The sequence below is a fragment of the Lagopus leucura genome, unplaced genomic scaffold (genome assembly GCF_019238085.1).
Source record: "Lagopus leucura isolate 7727_CA_CO unplaced genomic scaffold, USGS_WTPT01 Super-Scaffold_100059, whole genome shotgun sequence".
NCBI classification, from domain to species: domain Eukaryota; kingdom Metazoa; phylum Chordata; class Aves; order Galliformes; family Phasianidae; genus Lagopus; species Lagopus leucura.
In genome coordinates this window covers 696,112-718,333 of record NW_024962305.1, presented here as the reverse complement: position 1 = coordinate 718,333, position 22,222 = coordinate 696,112, and the positions used below count along the sequence as shown (strand labels likewise).

At 45.0% G+C, this 22,222-nt stretch overlaps 1 protein-coding gene across 1 annotated transcript in view; it reads right to left on the bottom strand.

Annotated features, from left to right (window-relative positions):
* The window catches only part of ASIC2 (acid sensing ion channel subunit 2), a 416,369-nt gene extending 394,353 nt beyond the window's left edge, over window positions 1–22,016 (bottom strand). The window contains exon 1 of the mRNA XM_042886579.1: window positions 21,453–22,016. Coding sequence (XP_042742513.1) covers window positions 21,453–22,016 — 564 coding nt within the window. The remainder of the gene's footprint in view (window positions 1–21,452) is intronic.
* Between the last annotated feature and the right edge of the window lie 206 nt (window positions 22,017–22,222).

The following is a 22,222-nucleotide window of genomic DNA, read 5'->3' as shown; positions in this document are numbered from 1 at the left end:
CCGTGTACTTCCATTGCTTTTCCCAACATAGAGAGTCTCAATCTGCCTTGTTCCTGTGATGATTTCTATCGCTGCAGCTATGGAGTACATATCATCCCTTTCCTCTCTCCAGGGGCCTCCTGATGTATTTTTAGACCTTTCTCCTCTCCTCTCAATTTTATGTTCTCTGGACTAAGGAAGGTCGAGGGAAATCCATTGCTTCTGTGTTTTCTTGTTCACATTACCAGAATTTCTCTGCACAGGAGTGCATTAATATTCTCCTATCCCTGTTTGAAATGCTTTACCTTGCTCTGCCTTTGCCCTTATCCCGGTTCAATCACAAGCAGCGTCCTACACTTGTCCCCAGACCAATGATAGCTCCTGTTTCTTCTTTTCTAACCGCTGTTTTCTCATCACATAGTGGAAATAACATTCATGTAAGCACAGTCATAAAATACAAATGAAGAGGATAATGCAATCTCTAAATTCAGCAACAGTCATCAGGTCTATACTGGTAATATGGTGCTCTATATCTCAGTTGCTACATAGCTCCTATTACCACTCGTGTGGAATATTAACCTGCTCCTGTGGTACAGAGGGAATTTATACCTATACCTACACTATCATATCAATTTACACAGTGTACATAGCCTGCCCTTTCATTTATTTGCATTCTGCATCTCTAGTAAACACTGAATAAAAGCGAGAGGAGAACCAAGGTACGTGATTACTTCAAATGATGCCACACTTCAAAGTACAGCAAAAAATAGCCATGTTAATCTTAATTTTCTGGGAACACACTGTGATTCCTCTAACGCTTTCTGCCCCAGGGGCAAAAAAGAAAAAAATAAAATCATGACAACAGATTCCCTGTTCTTTGATATGCATCCAGTCCTACTGTACTCCTTGTGCCTTACTGAGACCAGAAGCAAAACTGTAGTCATCTTGTGTTGTGCTGATGATACTGGTAGCATGGGAGTGTGAAGGCAGAGCCAGCATCAGTACATTTGGGAATGGGCTGCCACTCATTGCCTGCAATTTCCTAGGGCCAAAGAAGGACTCTATCTGTACTGCCAAACAGGTGTACATATAACCTGTTAGCTGCAGGACAGCATTCAAGTTATGTCACAACAATATTAGCTAGTTAAATGCTAGGATCAGTGGAGATTGCATGAGGATGCAGGAAGAGCTAGGCAAGAAATCCAACTGCTTAAAGCAGAGTTAACAAATACAGAATCATAGCATCAGTGAGACTTGCATATGTTTTTTTAAAAGCACCGTCTAGGCAGCCCAGTCACTGACTGTGGCTGTTTTCAATATTAAGCAAGAAATGGGAGTTGGGGGTCTTCTGCTGCACAGTGTTCTTCTGGACAGTCTGTGCTGTGGTGCCTCAAAGAATGGCAGTCCCAGCAGAACAGGGCTGCATTCTCCAGTTTTCCCAATTTTGAGTGCAGCAAACTGGATCAGGACTGAGACACACATGGGAATGCGTCCCCTGAGCTCCTTCCATGGGTGCCCAAGGGGAAGTAAATTTAAACTGGAGGCTTATATGGAAAAAGGAAAACCAGGCTCATTTGTGCAAAAATAAATTGAGAAACAATTACACGGCGCAGGGGAAAAATTAGAGTAGTAGCCAGTGAAGAAGACTTATCTTAATCATCCCATATTAGCTCAGTGAATTGGAAAATTGTGGAGAGTCTGCCAAAGAATATACTGCCCAGACCTTGTATCAGCTGCACCTCTACATAATATTTAGCTGCTTGGACAGTAAAATGCATTGCTTCCCATAAATCATGCCTCCCTGAGAATTACAACCTCATATTTGCCATGGAAGGTGGGTGTGTGGGGAGAGGGGTGGAAATAACTGCTACAAACATTCTCTATTGTGAGCAGGGAGACGGTTAATCTCTTCTGCCCAGAACATAAACCCACAGCTGTGGGTGGAAAGGTTATTTATGGTGTATCTTCCTTGATGAGCTCCTCCTAGGAGAAATGGGGGTGTTCTTCATTTCATGTCTGAGCCTTGGCTTGTGTGGATACAGGGAGAATGAAAAGCATGGGATCCTTGAAGGGGGAGGAAGAACTGTGTTTTTGTATGAGATGTTTTCCCAGGGCTGTGCTGACAAATCTCCAGTGCTTTTCTTAGGGGCCTCTGAGCCCTTAATGAATCATGGAATGTCTTGGGTTGGAAGGGACCCTAAAGATCATCAGGTTCCAACCCCACTGTCACAGGCAGAGTCACCAACATCCAGAATGCCTCTGGAGAAATGAATTCACCCGAAGCCCCGGGGGCACCAGTGTTTGAGGAACCTCTAGAGGTTCAGGAGGGTGAACCTTCCAGGTGCTCAGCTCTGACACTGCCTGTCCCTTCTGTGAGCCCCTCCATGCAGCTGAGCCACCATTTTCTTTGTGCACTTCATAGTGATCTCTCTGGTTGGGCATCCCTAGGGTAGCTGCTACCAGAGGATCTCCCCATGGTTAAACCACCAGGCTGGGATGTGGGGACAGTTTGTTTGATGACAGATCACTTGCAGAGCCCTGAGAAATCTCTCTGTCATGCTTTCCTCACCAATAATAAAGAAGAAACCCACTCCAGGGGAGGAGGAAGGTTTGTGGTCCGCTAATTAAGAACTCACAATCACATCAATCCTCGTTTAGCAGTCACAGTAAAGATTTGGAGTTTCACCAGAGCCCTCTCACTCGGGGAGCCTCTGATTTAAGGTGAGGAGCTCTCAGTCACTTCCTTGAAGTACTCTCCCATTCACTGGCCCCAAATTGCTTGGCCACTAGCCTGGATTTCCTAATGCTTTGTTGCTCGTGATCAAATCCAGTGGTCTGTGGGCAGCATGAGTGTTGCTGTTGTAGAGGAAAAAGGAAGCTTGTGGCACTTGCTCTTGCCTTTGCAGGTGTTCCTGCTTGGGCTTTCTGCCTGGGCACCTTTCCCTGTGTTCACAGTTCCTCCTCTCACTGTGTGAGTGTTTGATTTCAGGGAGGATCGTTACCCAACTGATTGAAGGGTGAGAGATCCCAGGTGCTCAAAGGACCTCTAACTGCTACTACATCCTTCCCAGCTCCATAGAATGCCTTCCGAGGAGCAACCTCACCCAACCCATGTGCACAGCTGGAAATGGAAACCATTCAGCTGAAAACTCTGCTTTTCAGAACAACAACAACAACAAAACATTTCTAGCACAGGGATGTGACCCAAAAAAGAACTGCTAATGCCATAGAGTCCATGTGTGTGTTTGGGTATTTTATGGCAGGGTTGGTGGTGGCTGTGCATGAAGAGGCTGCCAGCTAGTACAGCACCAGTCAGGACCCACGGGGATCCCTGCAGCACACAGACAAGCCCTGGAGAATTTCACATCAAAATGTCAAATTAATGCTTCAGGACAGAGGTCTGAATGAATCACGTGGACTTTCTTGTTTAGTTTCAGCAGTGCTGAGGTATTTTGTTCTAGGGACAGATTGCTCCAACGCAGAGCTTTAATCGCTTTTCTTTTTAACAATACTGAAATATTGATGGCATTCCATAATTACAGAAACATTGAATGTGTACCAAATATCCACTTAATAAATGGGTATTAAGAACCTATTTAATATCATATTTAATATAAACTTTTAATAATATATGAAGCCTAGCATGGCACAATATAAAAAACTAATGCTAGAATACAGATTCATATTTCATGCTAATACAGATGCAAAAGTTAAATAAGCCCACATCAGTGTGTGAATTATGTGTTCTGGTTACACTTTCATATTGCTCTGATTTTTGTTCTGATCTCTTTGAGTGGGGATCAGGAAGAGGCAGGTGCAGATCTGCTTGGAGGGGATCTGTTTGTCCATCCCAAACACTGCAGAAGCTTTGCCTGGACCATTGCTCAACCTCTTCCATTGGCTGATGAGCAGGAGGGAGTACCCAGACCCACGTGGGAGTGGGTGAGGCCGGTCTCATTGGCCTAATGTTGTGGCTTGCACAAGAAATGGGTTGCATCAAGGACCAAAAAACCCATGAATTGGGCTTAGCACACTTTGACAAGCAGATCTGACTGGGCTGTAGTCCAGCAGGACAGGAGCCCATCAAGGAGCAACACCATTTACGAGGGAACCGATCCAGCAAAGCTGTGAATCCAACCTCCCCAGCTGGAAGATCTCGGTTTAGAAGCACCATTTCCAAGGTCTGTCTAGACAGAGAGGATGCAGATCTAATTGCTGCCTGGCTCAGCACTGCTCTGCTGCCTCTAATTAAGCTGATGAGGGTACCAGCAGCAAACCCTGCCTGGGTGAGATGTGCTCTGCAGGCTCCTGGGACCACATCCCACCGACAGGCGCTCTGACAAATGCTTTTGGCTGCTCTCACCTGGGGAGATGAAGTAAAAGCAGTGATGTCTTTGTGTCCTACAGTCCCAGCTCAGTGGAGAAAAGAGGGATTTGGGTTAAACATGGCTGTCGGTTAAAAGCATCTCTCTGAACAAGAAAACTTGCTCATCCAGGGATAGCAAACAGCACAGAGGGCCATAAATAATGCAGAGATCCTTCACATGGAGCCTGGCTCTGACGTGCATTCATCAGAGAGACAGTAAATATTATTTTTCTATTCTCTTTTGTGTTTCTGTTGAATGGTAAGAGGCTCTTGGAAAAGGGGAAGTAGCTCGGAGGTGCTGTGCTGATCTGCTTCTCCTTTCTTCCTCCTCTCACCCCTCTTTGCTGCCATCCACAAAAGTCTGCTCGGTGGGCTCAGCAGGGCTTCCAAGCTCTCCCAGAGGGCTGTAGTTGCAGCTGGCTTTGGGAAGCAGATTGGCTTAATGTGCTAAACAAAATGATTTCAGAGCATGTCACAAACAGGGCAAACTGGAGCTCAGCAGCCGCGGTGCCTGGGACTGCCACCTCCCAGGAAAACGAAGCAGAAGCATTTGGCTGCTGGGGAATGGCAGGAGACAAAATGTGATTTTCTCTCTGGGCTAATGGAAATGCTTCACTGGAAACAGGTTTGAAACTCCCTATGGCTGCTAACAGGATCCTAAATTCACAGGTGCTGAGCAAGTGCCTGAAATGGTGATTCACTGATGTGGCTTTGCTGGTTCCCAAAATGCTAATGAGCAGTTCAGTCTCTAAACCACTAAATCAGTGTGCGAGACCTAAAAGGAGCAGCCGGGATGCTTTCCTGCTGCTAAAATAGTTCAGATGGAACTGCTGACAGAAAACTCCCCCAAAACCTGAGATTGTTTCATGAGACACTTCAATATGAGTGGACAAGTCCGATTTTGAGACCCCTAATTTGTTCAAAAGGCGCTTGGGACCCTGGTGCTTCTCCAAGTCCATTTATTTGGAAGTACCTTGAGATGCTGGGCTTCTGCTCCCATGTTTCTCCTGCACTGTCCTCATTTCTGCTCTAGTCCTTCCCTTAAGGTAGAATGTGTGACCCATATGTCGCAGCTGGATGCAGCATTTCTTCCGTGTTACACCCCCTGTCTAAATCACATGGATCAGTAAATAGAGAGCAGCTCCTCTAAAAGCTGCTGCACAAAGCAGTGTCACACTGACCCGTACTTCTTCCTCTCTGGAGCATCCCAAGATGACTTCAATCCTAGAGCATCTTACCTACTTAAAATCTGAGCTGATTTTGTCCAACCAGGGCATCTGAGAGCAAAGAGATGGAAGTAAAAGACTTTGCAGTCTGAGCCCAGTGTCCTGGCCATGGATTTGTGTCCCAGGACGACTCGGAGCCACCCAGTGCTTGTGTCTGCTCCTCTATCTACTCCCTAGCTTTCCTGCCATGTCCTTCCCAAGCACGTGCTGCAGATTTGGCTTTCGCAGCACAGAAAGGAAAGCAGTCTCACTTAGTCATTGCATCATTTGCCATCAATTGGGAGAAGTAATTAATTTGAAAATATTTACCTCCAATAGTTATGGATTTGGCTTGCTCTGCATCAACAAAGTCTCTGATAGATTCACCTAGCCCACGTGCATCCTTTTTTCCTTGAGTTTTGGATCTTTAAAAGCATCACAATCAGTCCCAGCTCTGTCTTCATCCTTTCTGTTTCTCAATTCTTTCCAAAGCTCTGGGGATTCTGGGACATTTTGGATAACAACCTCGTGGTGCTTCAGTGCAGTGATGGCTGAGGTTGTGTTTGGCTTTTAAGGTGACTCAGCTGGCCATGTTTCTCTCTGGGATTTTCCACTGCATCAGCAAGAAGAATTTAATCCATGTGGCTGTTGGGACTTCCTTGCAAGACTCCCATTCAGAGTCCTCCTCTAAGACCACAGGGTCACATAATCTTGATCTGTTTATGAGCTTGATTCCTCACCTTGGATTATGTTGGAGGCTGCTGGGATGTGGGTTGGCTCTGCACACCATGCAAACCCCCCAGAAAATGCTCCAGTGAACAAATGTTCATTAAAAAAAAAAACAAACAAAAACAGCAAATGTGAATTGTAACTGACTGCGTAGAGGTGCTGGTGAATTGACAACATACGCACACAGTCAAAATAAATGATCTGGAACACAGCAGAGAGAGATGGAAACTCTCTCACATCCCAGTCTGACAGGTACTGGGGGTGATGCTGAGCTGCTGGCTGGGGCAGATCCTTCACACTTCCCTCACTGGCATGAACCCATTACTGCTGACCATGAAAGCTGATTTAAATGTTGCAGAGAGCTCCAGCAAAGCCACCACCCATGGGAATAGCTTCATTGGACTTTATACTGAACAACAGGCAGGCATTTTCTATTCAGTCTCTCCTTATTGGATGCATTGATTAAGCAGCACACCTCTCCTTTTGCAGCAGTTCCAGGTGAGATCTAGTTGATCTGATCCACAGCATCCCTTTTATGACTTGCAAAGCACCAAAGGGTTTCAATCCCACAAGGTCAGACTGTAGTGCCAAGGGGCAGAGTCTCCCACCTCAGGTGGAGCTTTTGAGCACATTTAGGATTCCAAAGGGGACAAAATGAACTTGGTACAAAATCCCAGTGCTGACATTAAAATCAAGAGGAAAGGAGGTTGAGCTGCAGCTTCAGCACTTCCGGATTTGTTAGATAACATCTCCCAAGTCATCAGAAAATGAGTCTTAGTTAGCACCCACTTGGACCTCGGTTTGTCCTAAACGTATTCCCATGGCATTTGATGCCAGATCTCCACTCACCCACACCCTTCAGGCATCTCAGTGCCCCTTTTAGGGGAGCTGACTTGCAATCGGAGGCTGTAACGCAGCCCTGAGAAGCGCATCTGATGCGGCTCCAGGTTTGTCTGTGAATGTTTCCATACAGCTCTAATTAACAGCAACAACAATCACTTTTTAGCCGTGGGTGGGGAGCCCTGGTGGGCAGAGCGAGAATTTCTCTAACTGTTACTACTGCCTTCTCTCTCTAGGAAACCTTAGGGCAAATTTCCAAGTTTCATTCCTCTACTGCAGCATATTCCGGTACACGCAGCAGCCCTGCAGGGAAGCCATGCTTTGTAATGAAAACACTGTGCATTTGCTCTCTCTTACTTACGGGATAATAGACCAGGTGCTTTGTTTCACAAGATGATAATCAGAGTTCCCAGGTGGATAAAGTCAAGAACAACTAACTCATTTCTGTTGATGGACTGTGTTATTGTCTTTCCAAACCGGGTTTCCATTTCTCTATCCTCCTTGTATTATAAGCAGTGGAAAACTATAGGGGTCAGGATCAATCTGCCCACTATTTTCTTCCCTTTTCCCCCCTTCCTGCTCAGAGATTCTTTAAATCAGAAAGACCAGTTACATTGTTTTAAGCAATAGAGAGGAGAGACCACAATTCCAATCCATTTTTATACAAAATCTAATATAACGATACTCACAGCTACTATTTCAATACAACTCTCCTCACCTTGGCATTAGAACATAAGTGAGCAAGGCTCGCTGAACCCAGATCAGATAACACCCATGATGCAGGTATACAACCAATCCATCCCTTTTCAGTAGGGAGACTTTTGCTGTGCGTTGAACTGGTCCATGAGCTCATCCTCCCATCACCAGCAACCGCATCGTATAATCCCGCCTGCAAGTGATGATCCTGTTTGAAAACCTGCCAGGTTTTTTCCCCCCATTATTCCTACTGAGCAGTTACTTCAGGATTTCATTCCTTCAAGCATTAAGAAAAAAAAAAAATACACAACAATCTCCTTTAACTTCTAGCATGACCAATATATACCATTTGCTCCAAAGCCAGTATCACCATTTAGCTGAAATAGCTCCATTTCCCTCTCAGTGCTTATCCCCTTGACATATTTTCTACAGGGTAATTGCATCCCTCTGCACAGCCTTTGCCTTGCTAGCTTAAACAAGCTAAATTCTCATAATCTTCCCTCCAAGAACAGGTGCTTTTCTTTAATCCTCCCTGTAGTGTCTCTCTACACCTGATCTAGTCTGGGTTCAGCTGCTCAGCTGCTTTTTAACATCTTCACCCCACACTAGCATCCTTCTCCACTGGCATGAACATCTCCTGATGGCTACATGATGCAGCTTTGTAAAGATCCTTGGCAAGCTGCACAAAGTTAAAGTGGGACTTAATATAAATATATAGTCAGGACTTCAGCATTATGATTCTGCACTAAATCTGCACAAAAGTATGGACTACTCTGAGCCGCTGAGTGCAATTGTGGGATCAATGGGAGCAAGATGGGTAAGCAAGAATGGAGCAGGAAGGTCGTTCCTCAGTGATATGTGAGCTCTGTGATACTTCCAGGCCTTTATTATTGGGCTGCTCCATGACTGTGTGACATCTCCTTGCATTGCAGAGTGCATCAAAGGTTTGCTCAATCCTTCCCTCTTAGGAAAGACCTTTGGCAGCAGAAGTTGCAGACAGGGATGGCACTGCAGAACAGGTCTGAAAACATATACTGCTGAGCAAACTCTTCTGCCTTGATCCTGGCAGACCATTCCTTCCCATAATATATAAAGCACTCTTGCATCATTTTCCTTGTGCAAGTGGTGGTGAAATTGCTTTCTAGAGGTGGTTCTAAAAGCATGTTGAGTTATTTTGCAGCCTGGGAGTCTCATACTGCTGGAGGAGGCCGCACGCATATCCTGGTTTGGCAGCTGTTCCCTGACACCTTGCTAGGTGTGAAAGGATTGAGACAAAGTGAAAATTGCTGGGTTGATATTGGTACTCAATGCAGAAATTGAGGCTGTGATCCCATCGGAAGGGAGGCTGGAGGAAAGGCAAATAGGGTTAGCAATACAGAAGTGTAGCTGAGGCTTCTTGGAGCCATCAGTTGGCTTAGAGGCAGGCAACGGTTCTGTGAAAACTCCAAAATGCTGCCATGGAGGTATGTACCTCCATAACCAACAGCTGAGCCTGAGCCACACATGGCTGATGGAACAGAGCTCAGTTGTTGCGGAGGAAACCTTTCTGTGCACTCTGAGGTCTTAAATGTCATTGTTCCCCATTGAATGTGGGTTAAGGGGAGAAAAATGTTGTACTTCTCTTTGACTCTTGCATCTCTCACAAAGACATACAGAAACAATAGTGAGCCACTCCAGCACTTTAAGCAGGCGGGCATTGAAGCCCAGTAACACTTCAGTCTTTGCCAAGAGCACTCTGGATTATGCTTGAACCTGTTTTAACCTCGGCACTTAACCTCTTTTCCCACAACATTGCCATTGCATGGCAATATCCATGATGATATGAAAAGGCAAAAAGATGGTTTCCTCAGAGGGAAGGAATATTTGTTTCCATGTTGGGGCAGAGTTTTGAAGAAGCGTAAATAAATTATCCACTTGCTAACCCCAGTATTTTCAAGAAGCAAGAAGATAATTGTGTATTAATGAGGGATCACACAGTCAGGAGGGATCACACAGCTGGCCTCAGGTTTGGGAGAATATAACACTGAGAGCTGTTACTATCAGGCACGCTCCTGCTCTTGCTTTTCTATGGCCACATTTGCTACACAATGCAATACAGTTTGCACAGACCCCAAAACAAGCTGGCACAGAAAGAGAAGGACCTGGAATCCCAAAGCAGTCTAGGTGCATTCATGTGGTGCTGCGTTTGGGGTAATGTTCCAGTGCCTCAGGAACACATGGTAGCTGAAGAAAAGGCTTGATGCTGCTGCTCTAAGTCTGGTTTTTATTAACTGGAGAGGAGGAATCCACATTTTCGATTTGGGTTCAGCCCAGGACCTGCACATGAAGTCCATTTTGACTCAGGATATTCTGTTCCATGTTTCTAAGTGGGACCATGAACTGCTGCAATGAGATGGAACTGCTTGGGCATATAGCTGAGAGGAGAGTCAGGCTGGAGATGTTCTTCCCAAAGATGATGTGTTCTGATTTCTGGTTTTATTGGTTGATGAAACAGGTGTGTGAGAGCCTTTTATGGAGGACAAGTGTGATTACAAGAACATACCCGATTCAGACAGTTATCCTCCTGATACAGAAAAACAGAGGAGGACCAGAATACACAAGCCAAAAGGATGAACAGTAACTGCTAACAATTCATTGATGCCCCTTCCCCAGCATCCTCGATTACACTGCAAATGGGACCTGTGTAAATACCTATCTGATTTGCAACAACATAAGTGTAGACCTCATTTCCCTACCTCTGGTAACTAAATTGTCCTTGCTACAGCTCTAGAAATAGTCTGCCACATGAATTTACCTGTGCTTTAACCCCCTGCAAGGGGGGACCGTTACAGATTGCTTAAAAACACGGGAGGAAAATATGCAGCAATTAATTGTACCAACAAACAGCTAATGGCACACGAAATGGAGGCATAATTTTAGGCTCAGAAATACCCCTCCACATTTAACAGCATTCTGGAATGGAAAAGGGAGGCGGCGTTTTACTTAGGGATGCTGTTTAGCCTGCAGGCGCTTGCAGAAGCTATCTGGGGTTTGCAGAGCTGGGAATAGCTGTGGATGCTCAGGTACACTGCGTACCTGACTTGCAAATATAGCAAGCCAGGCTTTCAAAATGGTTTTTGAGTGATGACATTTGGAGAAAAAAATGCATTTGGTTTTAATACCTTCCAAATGGGAGCAATAGATATTCTTCTGTCTCTGCACAAAATCACAACCCGTGCCATCCTCTGAGGCAAGCTAAAACAAATCCTCCATATTTAAATTTTAATCAATATTAGAAATAAATGCTTAATAATAAACATAAACCAGGAAGACTGCCCTTGCCCCACGGTGCTGACAAACGTTATTGTCAGTCTGAACACTGTGCTGATGCCAAATTACGGAGGCTTAGAGCTGGGCTGGTCCTATGCATCCTGCCTATGGTGATGCTCTGGTCCCTGAGAGAAACCATGCAAGACATCTTCCATCCATCCCATCTGCGTGTGCTGTAGGGCAATACATCAGTACTCATGTTTTGTACCCTTAGCTGCTAGCTCACTTCAGGTTGGAGCCCAAGAGCTAAGCACCATCAGTGCACTGAGATCATGTAGGTAAGCAGGGTATCAAAGAGAAACAGAAATATTTCTGCTTGCAGTCTCCTGTATATAGGCTGAAAAGAAACCATGACAAACAAGGCTGAAGGGCTGAAGAGCAGAGATCTTTGCCTTTTCCCATCTCTTTGAGAGAGTCATGAGAGTCAAAGTGCAAAAGAAGTCATACAAGAATGGTGAGGAATTAATCAGAACTGGAGAGCCCTACAAGAAAAGGTATTAAAATGGTTTAAACCCACACTTTCTATGTCTCTTCCCAAGCTCATGAAGGAGGAATCAGATCCACACCATTTGTCTGGACCTCAATGTAAAAATAGAGGAATATCTCCTCTCTTTCAGTCCTTCTTCCACATTCTTTCTGAGGAATCAGAGTGTGAGCATTTATTGCATAAAGCTCACAAAGCCATGAGGCTCTGATGTACTCCCAGTCATCCCTATGTAGTTCATATTGCATATATATATCATAATATATATAAGCCATGCAATGCCATGTTACAATAATAAGCCAATACAAGTTTTGCTTACTTTCTGGACAACGTGGAGGTTAAAATTGAGGATGCAGGACTGGTGCTCCCAGCAGGAACTGCAGCAGCAGCCTTGCTATTCAATCCATGCATGTACAGGTAGACATATGCGTGTATATTCATCTACTCACACTTCAGCAGAGGAGCATCTCAACAAGCATGCAGATGTTGCTGTATCTGCCCTTGTAGCAAACCCAGGGCTTTGTATAGAAACACATCCTGAACCCACTTATTCTCATCAGTGTTGTGCTACCATGAGAAGCTGGGATGCTCTGGCCTCTGCAATTCTTTTTGTAAATTCCAGGGAGGAACGAGTGCTTTGCACAACTTGTGAACAAACAAACAAACAAACAAACAAACCCATTGTCTTTGAAACAGAGGAATGAATGAAGCCTGTTTTCCAAAGGATGCTGGTATTTTGTTTTCTAACTTCTCCCTGCTCTGCCCCTATGGACTCCCACCAAGAAAATCAGAATATTTTAGGAGCAGCTAACATCCTCATCCATGTACCAACCTTCACACATCTACCCCTGGGTTGTTTCTCTCTGTCCCACGGGTAGCACAGCCCCATGTATACTAATTTTCTTAGTTCGTTACGCTGTCTGTGCTGTCAGAGAAGTGTAAGCTGTCTTGTCACTACTAGGCTGCCTTTGGAGAAAGTGGGGCACTTATGCTTGTTGGACAGCTGGTTGCTGTCAGATGAAATGCATAATGTCATTGGTGGCCCTGGTTTTCCTCAGTGGATGTGAGTTTGGGTCTCTCTCAGCTGCCAGTTTTCATGAAGCTCATAGAAACCTAATGTCTGTGAGAATTCTCATAGTCTTTCAGATAGAGACAAAATTAGCCAATTTTCAATCTTCTGTAGGTTTCTCCTATCAGGAAATAAGGCTGCAGGTGAGCCATCTCCAGAAAGCTCAGAGATGGTCTGTCAGAAGGCATCCTGCATTGAAAGCTGCCCCTTGAAATAGGGACATATGAACATAGTGTATGAAATCCCCTTCTTCAGGGAAAGGCAGATGTAAGCCTTTGCTAATACCAGGTGATACCGAGTTCTGCCCCAAACCTTATTTAAAATAGACCCTGGTTTGCCTCAGGTCTATAAATGTATATATATATGTATAATGTATATAAATGTAAATCCCCCACTGAGGAGGACTTTTCCCATCAAATGATTCGGAACCAGCTGAAATGAACCAGCTTTTAATGAAGCATCCCAGGCTTCCAAGATTTGGTTTCGTTCTGAGATAGAATTTTTTAATTATTTTCAGGGAAAACAGAAATTCTTTATGACAAAGGTTTTCATTTTTCTCCTGGGAAATCTCATTCCAGTCAGTGCAATTTCAGGAAAGAAGGCTTTTTTTTTTTTTTTTTTTTTTTTGTGCATTCAGAGAGCATTTTCTAATGAAAAGTTTGTTAGGAGATAACCTAGCCAACCCCAGGCTTGTTCAAAACCCTGTGCTGTTTTCTGTTGTGAATTTGGTTTTCACTGCACAAATATCCTGAGGAAGCAAACTCCTATGGAGTTCAAGGTTCAGTGGAAGTTGGGTTGGTTTGATATTATAGCTGCTCATGGTGCTACATCTTCACACTGATGGCATCCCTCTGCATCACATCGTGTGTGTCCCTATAATTACATGCACCCTACAAGGAACTCTCTGCAGTTGGTGTAGAGCAGCAACCAGCACTCATGTTAATTCAGCTGCAATCCGTTGTCGTTGCCTTGACAGGAATGAATTCATTTGTTATTCATGTGGATGTCACATGTATTCCAGGAGACGCTCCATCATAATTTAGCATTAGTTAATGGCCACTTAGAGTGCTCCTGAAGCAGCTGTAAAAGGGATGGTGGCACTGGGATTCATTACCAGGGTGGAGAACAAAAAAAAAGAAAAAAGTTTTTCAATCAACAAGTGTGAAGTTTAACATCTGGCTTAACAACTCCTTGTCCTAACGAGGACATGCTATCCTCACCCTTTCTGGATACGCTGCTAATGAAAACTGGCTCCATGTTTTACATAAGGATTGGGTTTGGTGGGAGTATTGCTGGAGAAACAAGCTCAGTAGCAGCTTTTACAGACAGCTTTGCTGGAAACATTTGGTACCTTTTAAGTGTAAAAAGGAAAAATGCCCAAACATGAAGTGCAAGAAAACAAATTAATACATCAGAACTGTACAACTGCTGTAGTCAGCCGTCAGCTCCCCACCAGGACACTGTGTTATCTTCTGGGAGATACAGTCCAAACAGTGTGTCTAAGGGATGCGTGTGGATGATGAGCTGGAACTGCCGTTCTCAGCAAACTTCACTATAACATTTCTGTTCCATATTTTCACAGAAAAAAATAGAAGCTCAATAGCAAAAATGTGTTCTGATCCCAGACTTCCTCAAGTAAATCATCACTTTCCAGATGGCCTGGAGTCCCTCCCACCTCCCCAGACAAAATGCTATCCCCCATTTGAGGTCAAACTGAAGCCAGATTTGCTTGTTCAGCTGTCACAGGTTTCTCCATCACTGGAAAACTGCTGATGAGCTCACAGTGCTGCAAACACTGCTTGGGATGCATGGTAGGCAAAGATGGATCGCACATGCTGCTCTCCCAAAGCATCGCAGGTGGCAGTGGAAGAAATACAGAGGCTTAATGGTTCTGCTCTACATTTCCCACCCATTTTGGTGCTAGAGAGCAGCAGAGCATCATCTTGAAAAATTCAGCGACTTAAGGGTTAAGCTTCCACTAATTCCTCCCATTGGTCATTAATTCTCTTCTGCAATCAACTGAGTGGATTTAGCCCTTACTGCCAAGCCATGGCATATTGTAAAGATGTTTCCTTTCCTGCCATTGAGTTGTCCCGATGATTGACAATTATTTGCTCCTGTGCTGTACCAGAGTTTCAGCTCATCTTTATCTACTTGAGCTGGGAAAGTAAGACATTCTTCACACTGGCTGAAATTGGAGCCCTTCAATTATGCTGCTTACAGTACAGCTAAGTCACCAGAGTGCATTTGCTTGCATTTATTTATTCTCATCTCCTGGACCAGGATTAATTTCCCTTAAATGTTCAGGCTCACAAACATTTTGGGTCTCTTCTGTGGGATTTGGCTGTCTGGTGAAGTCATGACTGTCCTCCACCACGGGAGTGGGGTTTGAAAAAGCCCAGAGCAAGCAACAAGATGAAACATGAAAAAAGACAGTGTTTCAGTTTTGACTTTCTTCCCCTAATAATTTCAAAACCTTTGAAAAGGAAACAGATTTTTAATTATTTTAATTTGATGCCTACCTTCCTATTACTTCCATTTTTATTTCTAAGTTTCAAATATTTTTGGAACAAAGATATAAAGATATAAATTTCTGAAAAACAACTAAAACTGCATCCCACTAAAATTTTTGACCTTCAACTGCTTGTTTTTGTATTTTTTCTTCTCAGATGTGCAATATGGACAGACTCAGATCTATCAGGTTCCCTCAGGACAAACTCCATCTCTTAACACAGCCTGGAAGTTGGATCTGAGCACCTCCTGGTTGCCTGGTGGGAAAGCCCAAGGGCTGGCCATGAAGCTCACTCTGTCTGGAGTCTTCTTGTGCTCAGGACCAGCTGATCTGAAGAACAACCTGATGAGTGGGTTGAGTTTGACTCAGCCTTTTTCAGTTCTGATTTTCTTTTCAAATCCCTCTGAGCAGCTGTGGAGGAGGAAGGAAATCTCTGTGCAGAACTGGCTCGTGTGATGGGAGCAGTAAATGAGCAACTTCTGTTGGAGGTGAAAACACTCCTGTGGGCCAAGTCCCTCTGCACTGGGCTCCTCTCTGGAAATGTAACCAAGTGCAGATTAAACCTTTCATCTATCCCACCTTTGGCAAACACACGTGCATTTTCCACTACCACTCACTTCTTCCCTTCATGCTCCCTGGCTTAACACACAGGATAAATCCTTTCCTCAACAGCAACCACAACAGCAAATGATCAAAACAATTAAGATTTTTTATTTTTTTTTAAATATGCTTCAGTTATAATATTCATGGCTGGATAAAAACTGCTTCTCGATGGGCTCTGAGCACACAGGTGTCAATCTGTTTAAGTGATGCAGTCTCCTTCACCTCCAAGGAGCAATTGTTTTTTCTGGTCTCATTGATTGATCCATGGCAGGTGGAGGCAGCTCTGTCCACCTTATCTATCTCATTTCCCATCCTAGTTGTTGAGTTTATGAACCTTTCAAGGTTTCCTCATAGATATTTGCAAGTATAGAAATCCCAAAGAGCTTTTAGTAGACTTTTCAGGTTATTCTCACCCCTTAATACAGGACATACATTTAAAGTTTTGTTTTTATTTAACCTCTCAGCAGATGCAGGTGGCAAAATATCTACTGATTTTTGAAACCTGCAAATATAGTCACAATTCATGTTTTCCTCCCTCTGAAGCCTCTGAAGAGAGGACCTGCACGCGCAGTGCCAGCTTTCAGGCAAGAAAGCTTTTCATGGATGTGTTTTCCCAAAGAGCCTTTCTTAAGGAAAGCCACGTAAGGTATCTCATTAATCCTAAAAGAAAGATGAATGGAATTAGAAAAAAACACTTGATGTTTCTTTTGAACACTGTATGCAGTTGAAAGAGTTACTGAAATACATTACATATTATATACATAAGTATATGTGTGAAATAATTCAGGTTGTCAGGTATCTCAAGAGGCCACCCAGCCCCATGCTGAAGTCAGATCTGTTTTCTCTTCTTGTAAAGTGTGACCTTCTCCTGCCTCATTTCATGACCACCAGTTTCAATTTGTGACCATTGGCTTTGAGGGGGATTGCAGGCACTGAACCATACCCACCAGCACCTTGCTAGGAGCATTTTGAATAAGCACACAGCATGGTTTCACAGCACCACATCATGCTTTTAAGCACGGGCATCACTGCTCTTGGTCAAACAAGCACAAAAGGGAATATCGGAGAAATTACTTATTGTTCTACTCAAGCTGGATACTAGGGACATTTATTGGCACAGGCTGCCCAGAGGGAGGATGGAGTCACTGTCCTGGAGGTGTTCAAGAAAAGTGGAGATGTGTGGCACTGAGGGATGTGGTTAATGGACGTGGTGGGATGGGTTGGGGTTGGATTCGGGGATCTCAGAGGTCGTTACCAAGCTTAAAGATTCTGTGATTCCATTTCTCATGAAGTCCTGAAGGAAGACTTCCATGAGGTGTATGGAAGTAGGTCAGGACAAGCTATGTGGCTCCAATTTTGCCTCTCCAAATGGAAACCATGTTTTTGTGTGTATGTGTGCATGCATATTTTTATTGTTTTTGGTGGTGGTCTTTTTTTGGGTATTATTTTTGCAGGTTTGTGTTGTATTGTTTTTTATGTTTCTTCACATAGAGTTTTAGGCATGGCAGTATTAAAGCCTAGGGTCCGTGTAGAAAGAGCACAGGCACATTTTAATATTTCCCATGATTTTACCTTTCATCCACTACAGACAGCAAGGAAACAATACAACACTGCCACTGAACCTATTTGTGTAAAAGTTATCACAAAATGGCAGATGCCATTATGGCATATTTCACAGATTCTGAGGCAAACTTTGGAAAAAGTCACGAATTCCAAAGAAACAATGAAACAGAGGTCATATAATCATATGAATCCAGCAGCTAGCATCATGATTATTACTTTTTTTGTTTGGAGGAAAGTGAAAGTTGTATAATAAGGGATGAGAATGGACTAATCAGTGCAAGAAGCAAAAGCTATTTACTACATAGTGGCCTCTCGGGCGCACTAAAAAGAACGGCAGAAAATGTATGCATGGGTAAAGACAAATAGATTGATGGAAACTTGCATCTCAAAATAGGAATATTCACATGAGATGCTCTCCATTATGTGGACACTGTCTATCAGCAAAAATGTGTGTTGAAAATACGTGAGTTATATCCTTTCATTGTCACAGCCACTGAAAATACGTGAATAGACATCCAGCAACAAAAGCAGAGAAGGCACAAGCTAAGTTATTGTGTTACCTCAGAAATGAACTAGTTATGAGGGGAAGCTCTCACAACAGATCCCATTTAATCCACAAGATCCACATGACAGAAGGATGTGCTCCCAGACCAGAATGTGCATCCACTGCCCCACCTTGAATATCTCAGCCAAGGCTTGGCTGCTGGGGTTACTTTTCTCAGCAAGGTGGGACTCTGATATCCCATTCCTATGCTGCTTATATTATAGGTATCTACATCCCCATCACCCATCAGTCATTCTCCATTTGTCCGAGGAGGTGAGATGATTGTCATAGACTTGTCTCCCCTGCTACTCCACACATTTACTGTGCCACACACAAAAACCTCCTGCAAGGCTCCTTACTGCTGCTCTGTTCCTTTATTCCAGAGCAGCCAAGGACCATGAGCCATGGCTTCAAGCTTGGGGAAAAGCTTTGCTTCAGCACACCCGTAGAGAAACCCAGAAAGCTACAGCAGTGTATTTAGGGCTGACAAACCACAGCTTTTCCATGCTCAGCAGCCGTAGGATGGGAAGACCTTACTGTCATGTTGAGCAGCAGGAGCGCAGCTCCTCCAGAACGATGCCATCTGTGAGGTCGTTTTCAACTGAGACCTCCTGGGAGGAGTGATGCACAAAAGAAGAGAGGATTTCCTCAGCTGCTGTTATCAGGTTTCCTTCCTCCAAATACTCGAAAGGAATGGGTTTGCTAAAGCGTGCTCTGCCAATTTTCTATTCTTCATTACCTCGCCTACAGCAGAGGTCGGCATTATCTTATCTGCTGCTCAGTGCATTGCAAGGCCAACTGAGGAATCAGCACATATTTTGCTCAGTCCTTGCTGTTCCCTTTGGATGTATTCCTGCAGAAAAGCTTAGGGACCATAATACAGGGACATAATCCCAGGGAGAAGGAACACGGAGTGCAAGGAAGCACAGCTCAAATCCTGTGAATAAAGCAGTAATGGAGAAGTAGAGGAGGAGTAGGAGGGAAGGTATGGTCAAGTGTTCAGTGTGTCAGGACACTGCCCTGTCAGCTTCTGCTTTCCTACACGGGGCAAGCAGCTTTATTTAGGGGATGCACTGCACCCAACACACACATTACCCCCAGGGGACAGCTGCACAACCTTCTTCAGCATCTTATTGCATCGTACTGCACTGATGCAGCTTTCTGCTGCAAAACTGCTCCCAGGTGCATGAAAGTGAGGAGTACAGAGAGAACTGGAATTCTTCAGCATGATGACGCATTACAGAACTGCTCTGGGACTTACACCTCTGCTTCCTGGGAGGAAAGAAATCAATTTTCAGTGACGACGCTTTTCTTTTTCCAGCTGGTAATGCAGCAGAATGGATGGGCTGTCACTGAGCCTGTGTGCAAAGTTGCAACAGGTCGCTGATGATTAAACACAACGTTCCTCCAGAATTGCAGGTTCTGATTCTCCCTGGAGGCAGCTAACAGACCTTTACAGCATGCTCCCAGTAGAAAGATCTACTCAGCATTTAAGCAGGCGCTTTTTGCTGCCTTTTGTCTCTAGAGGCAAAGTCTGAAAGGAAAACGAAGCTTCTGAGTCTCTTTTGAGTTCTGCTGCCCAGATTTCCATACCATGAGGGATTGCCTGGAGTTGGTGACGCCAGAACATCTTCCTGTGCCTCCAGCACGTCCTCTGATGCATTTCTATGTATCAGGCGCAGAAGGCAACACTGGGAAGATGTTGTCTCCTGGATCACCCGCATCTGCTTTGCATAACTGACTGAAGTGTTTCACTGCCCCATTTCTCAATCTCTACAGCGTTTGCCAATGAGAATTGCTGTCAGACTGTAGCACCTCATCTGTTTCTAGCTGACTCCAACCTGATTTAGCAGAACCAGGATTTATTTAGCAGTCAGGGAAAGTTTTGTCTTTCTAGAAATTGTATAGAAAAAGATGCCATGAGAGAACAGCCCCATTTCCCAGAGATGCTGCCCAGAGCTCCCCTCTCACCTGACAACAAGAGCTGCTGTTTTGAGTTCCTGCAGGTGTTTTCAACCTGCTACTTAGGCTTTGGGGATTTGCTTCTGGCTGGTGCTTATTGCATTACTGGTAAGCATATCTTTGCTTTCCCTCTGGATTTTAGCATCTTTTTCTCTCTTTCTATCCATTTCCCATACTTTCTCACACATGGTTTTGCTTTAGTTCTCTCTTCCCCTAGCAACTTTTTTGATACATTCCAAAAACTTACAGCAGCCTCTGCTGAGGTCTGCCCACAGAGCAGAAGGAAAGGAACAGTCTGATTGGTATCCAGTCCAAAACAGGCATAGGCAACAACTGACATGAAATGCAACCTTCCTACTTAGGCATCTAAGGAGAGCACAGTCCAGGTGTTGGAAATGGCTATGGAACATGAGTGAGTTGGATCCATTTGCTGGGAGACCCACAAGAAGCAGAGGCATAAAATACTCCTAAAAACAGACCCAAATCCAGCTGGCAAACCAAACCATCATAAAGTCTGCTTCAGCCCCAGCCTATCTGCAGAACAGGCAGCACTGCTCTCAGACAGACAGCTGCCTGGGAGCTGTTTGCATGGCTGACTGCAGGGCTGCTGAGCCCCCAACCAGGGCAGACTGGTGGCAGATCAGTGGGAAGGGATGAGCCAGAATGGCCTGAGAGTAAAGTGCAGCTTAGTCCCGTGCCAACTCGTGTGCCCACAGCTCTGCCCAGGCAGCACTCCAGCCACCAGCCCCTTTGCAGCCCCTCATTACCCAGCAGTGCACGGGTACCATCTCCTCTTCCAACAGTCTACTTTTTGATTCTATTTAACTCTGATGCTGTCTGCAAGCCGAGCTGCCACTCGGGTGGCAGCCAGGAGCCATGAGCTGATCAGCGTCTGTTCCTGCAAGATCCTCAGGCTGCCCAGCTTGCTCCTGCTCCCTGCCATCATCAGAACACTGCCTGATTTCTTTCCTTTTTCTATATTTTTTTTCTTTCCTCTAACACAACACCATGAAGACACCCAGCTGCTGACCACACTGCACAGCTAACTAGGATTTATGATCCACAACCATCAGGAACAAGCAGAAAAATTTCCCTTCTGTTTGATCAGAAGCCAGAATTTCATCACGGCTACAAACACCCAGGGAGATACAACCGACTGATGGACACTGCTCAGACCATCCCCAAATGCGCGCCTCTGTGCTGGCCTTTTTCCAGCCCTGTCTTCTTGCTACAGCTGGCTAAAATTCACTGACCATAGCAAGAGACCCCCAGGTCCCCTCCGTTGCTCAGCTTGGTCTGACAGCATGCACCCTCCAGGATCCTCATGTAAGATGAGTGCTGGACCTGCTGCCAGCCCCTTGCTCAGCCCCCACATCACCCCACACCATGCTGGGAAGCAGCACAAGAAGGGCTCCAGCAAGAAAACTGAAACTCAACAGGCTGCCTGCTCCTTCTCAGCTGTGCCACAACCCGTGCTCATCATACTGTGTCCACGCAACACAGCCAGTGACATCCAGGGCTATCCTGGTCCTGTACCACCACCATCCACATGCCCAGAGTGGAGAAAAGCAGAGCATCTGCTCATACTCACAGTTTTGAAGTCCTCATGGTTACATTCTTGACCTTTGAATTTGCAGTACAGCATCATATCCTTCAGGTCGTGGCCAACCCGTGCCAGGAACTCCTGCATGTTGAAAACTTTAGGTTTATACTGCTTAAAGTTGGCTTTCTCTTGGAGGATGGCTAAGACAGCCGGGTCAGCCAGGTGAGGGTTGGGGATCTGCAGGTTGACATCGAGCAGAGCCAGCAGCTCCCCAGCATGGTACAGATCATTGGTGGTCAGCCGGGAAAAGCGGAACTCATTGAGGTTACAGATGGTGACAGCAGGGAACACCAGGCTGTTTGCCACCACCTCGTCCACTTTGGTGACATGCTGGTAGGAGAAGTAGAAAGTCACCCGGTCCGAGCTCTCCACCAGGAGGAGCCCCAGAGAGCCCACAAAGGCCAAGGTCCAGAGCAGGCGCCGGATGGTCACTGGCCCATAGACGAAGACATGACGGATCCCGTGGAGTGTGGAGGTGTTGGCAAAAATCTGGATGCTGGAAGGCTGCAGGCTCCCCATGCTGCCCTCGCTGGTGCTGTCCTTCAGATCCATTGGGAGTAGCTGGTGAAATCCTTGCACTGCTTTTTGGGTCAGACTGTAGCAAGAACTGGGATCCTTCCCCTCCCCTCTGGAAAGTAATTAGAGCCTTTTAGAGGAGAGAGAGCAAAGATAGTCTCAGACCAGCTGCCACGAGCTTATCCCACCAGCTCAGCAATAGCTTCGTAGGGGTAAATATTTATACAAACATCCATTCAAAC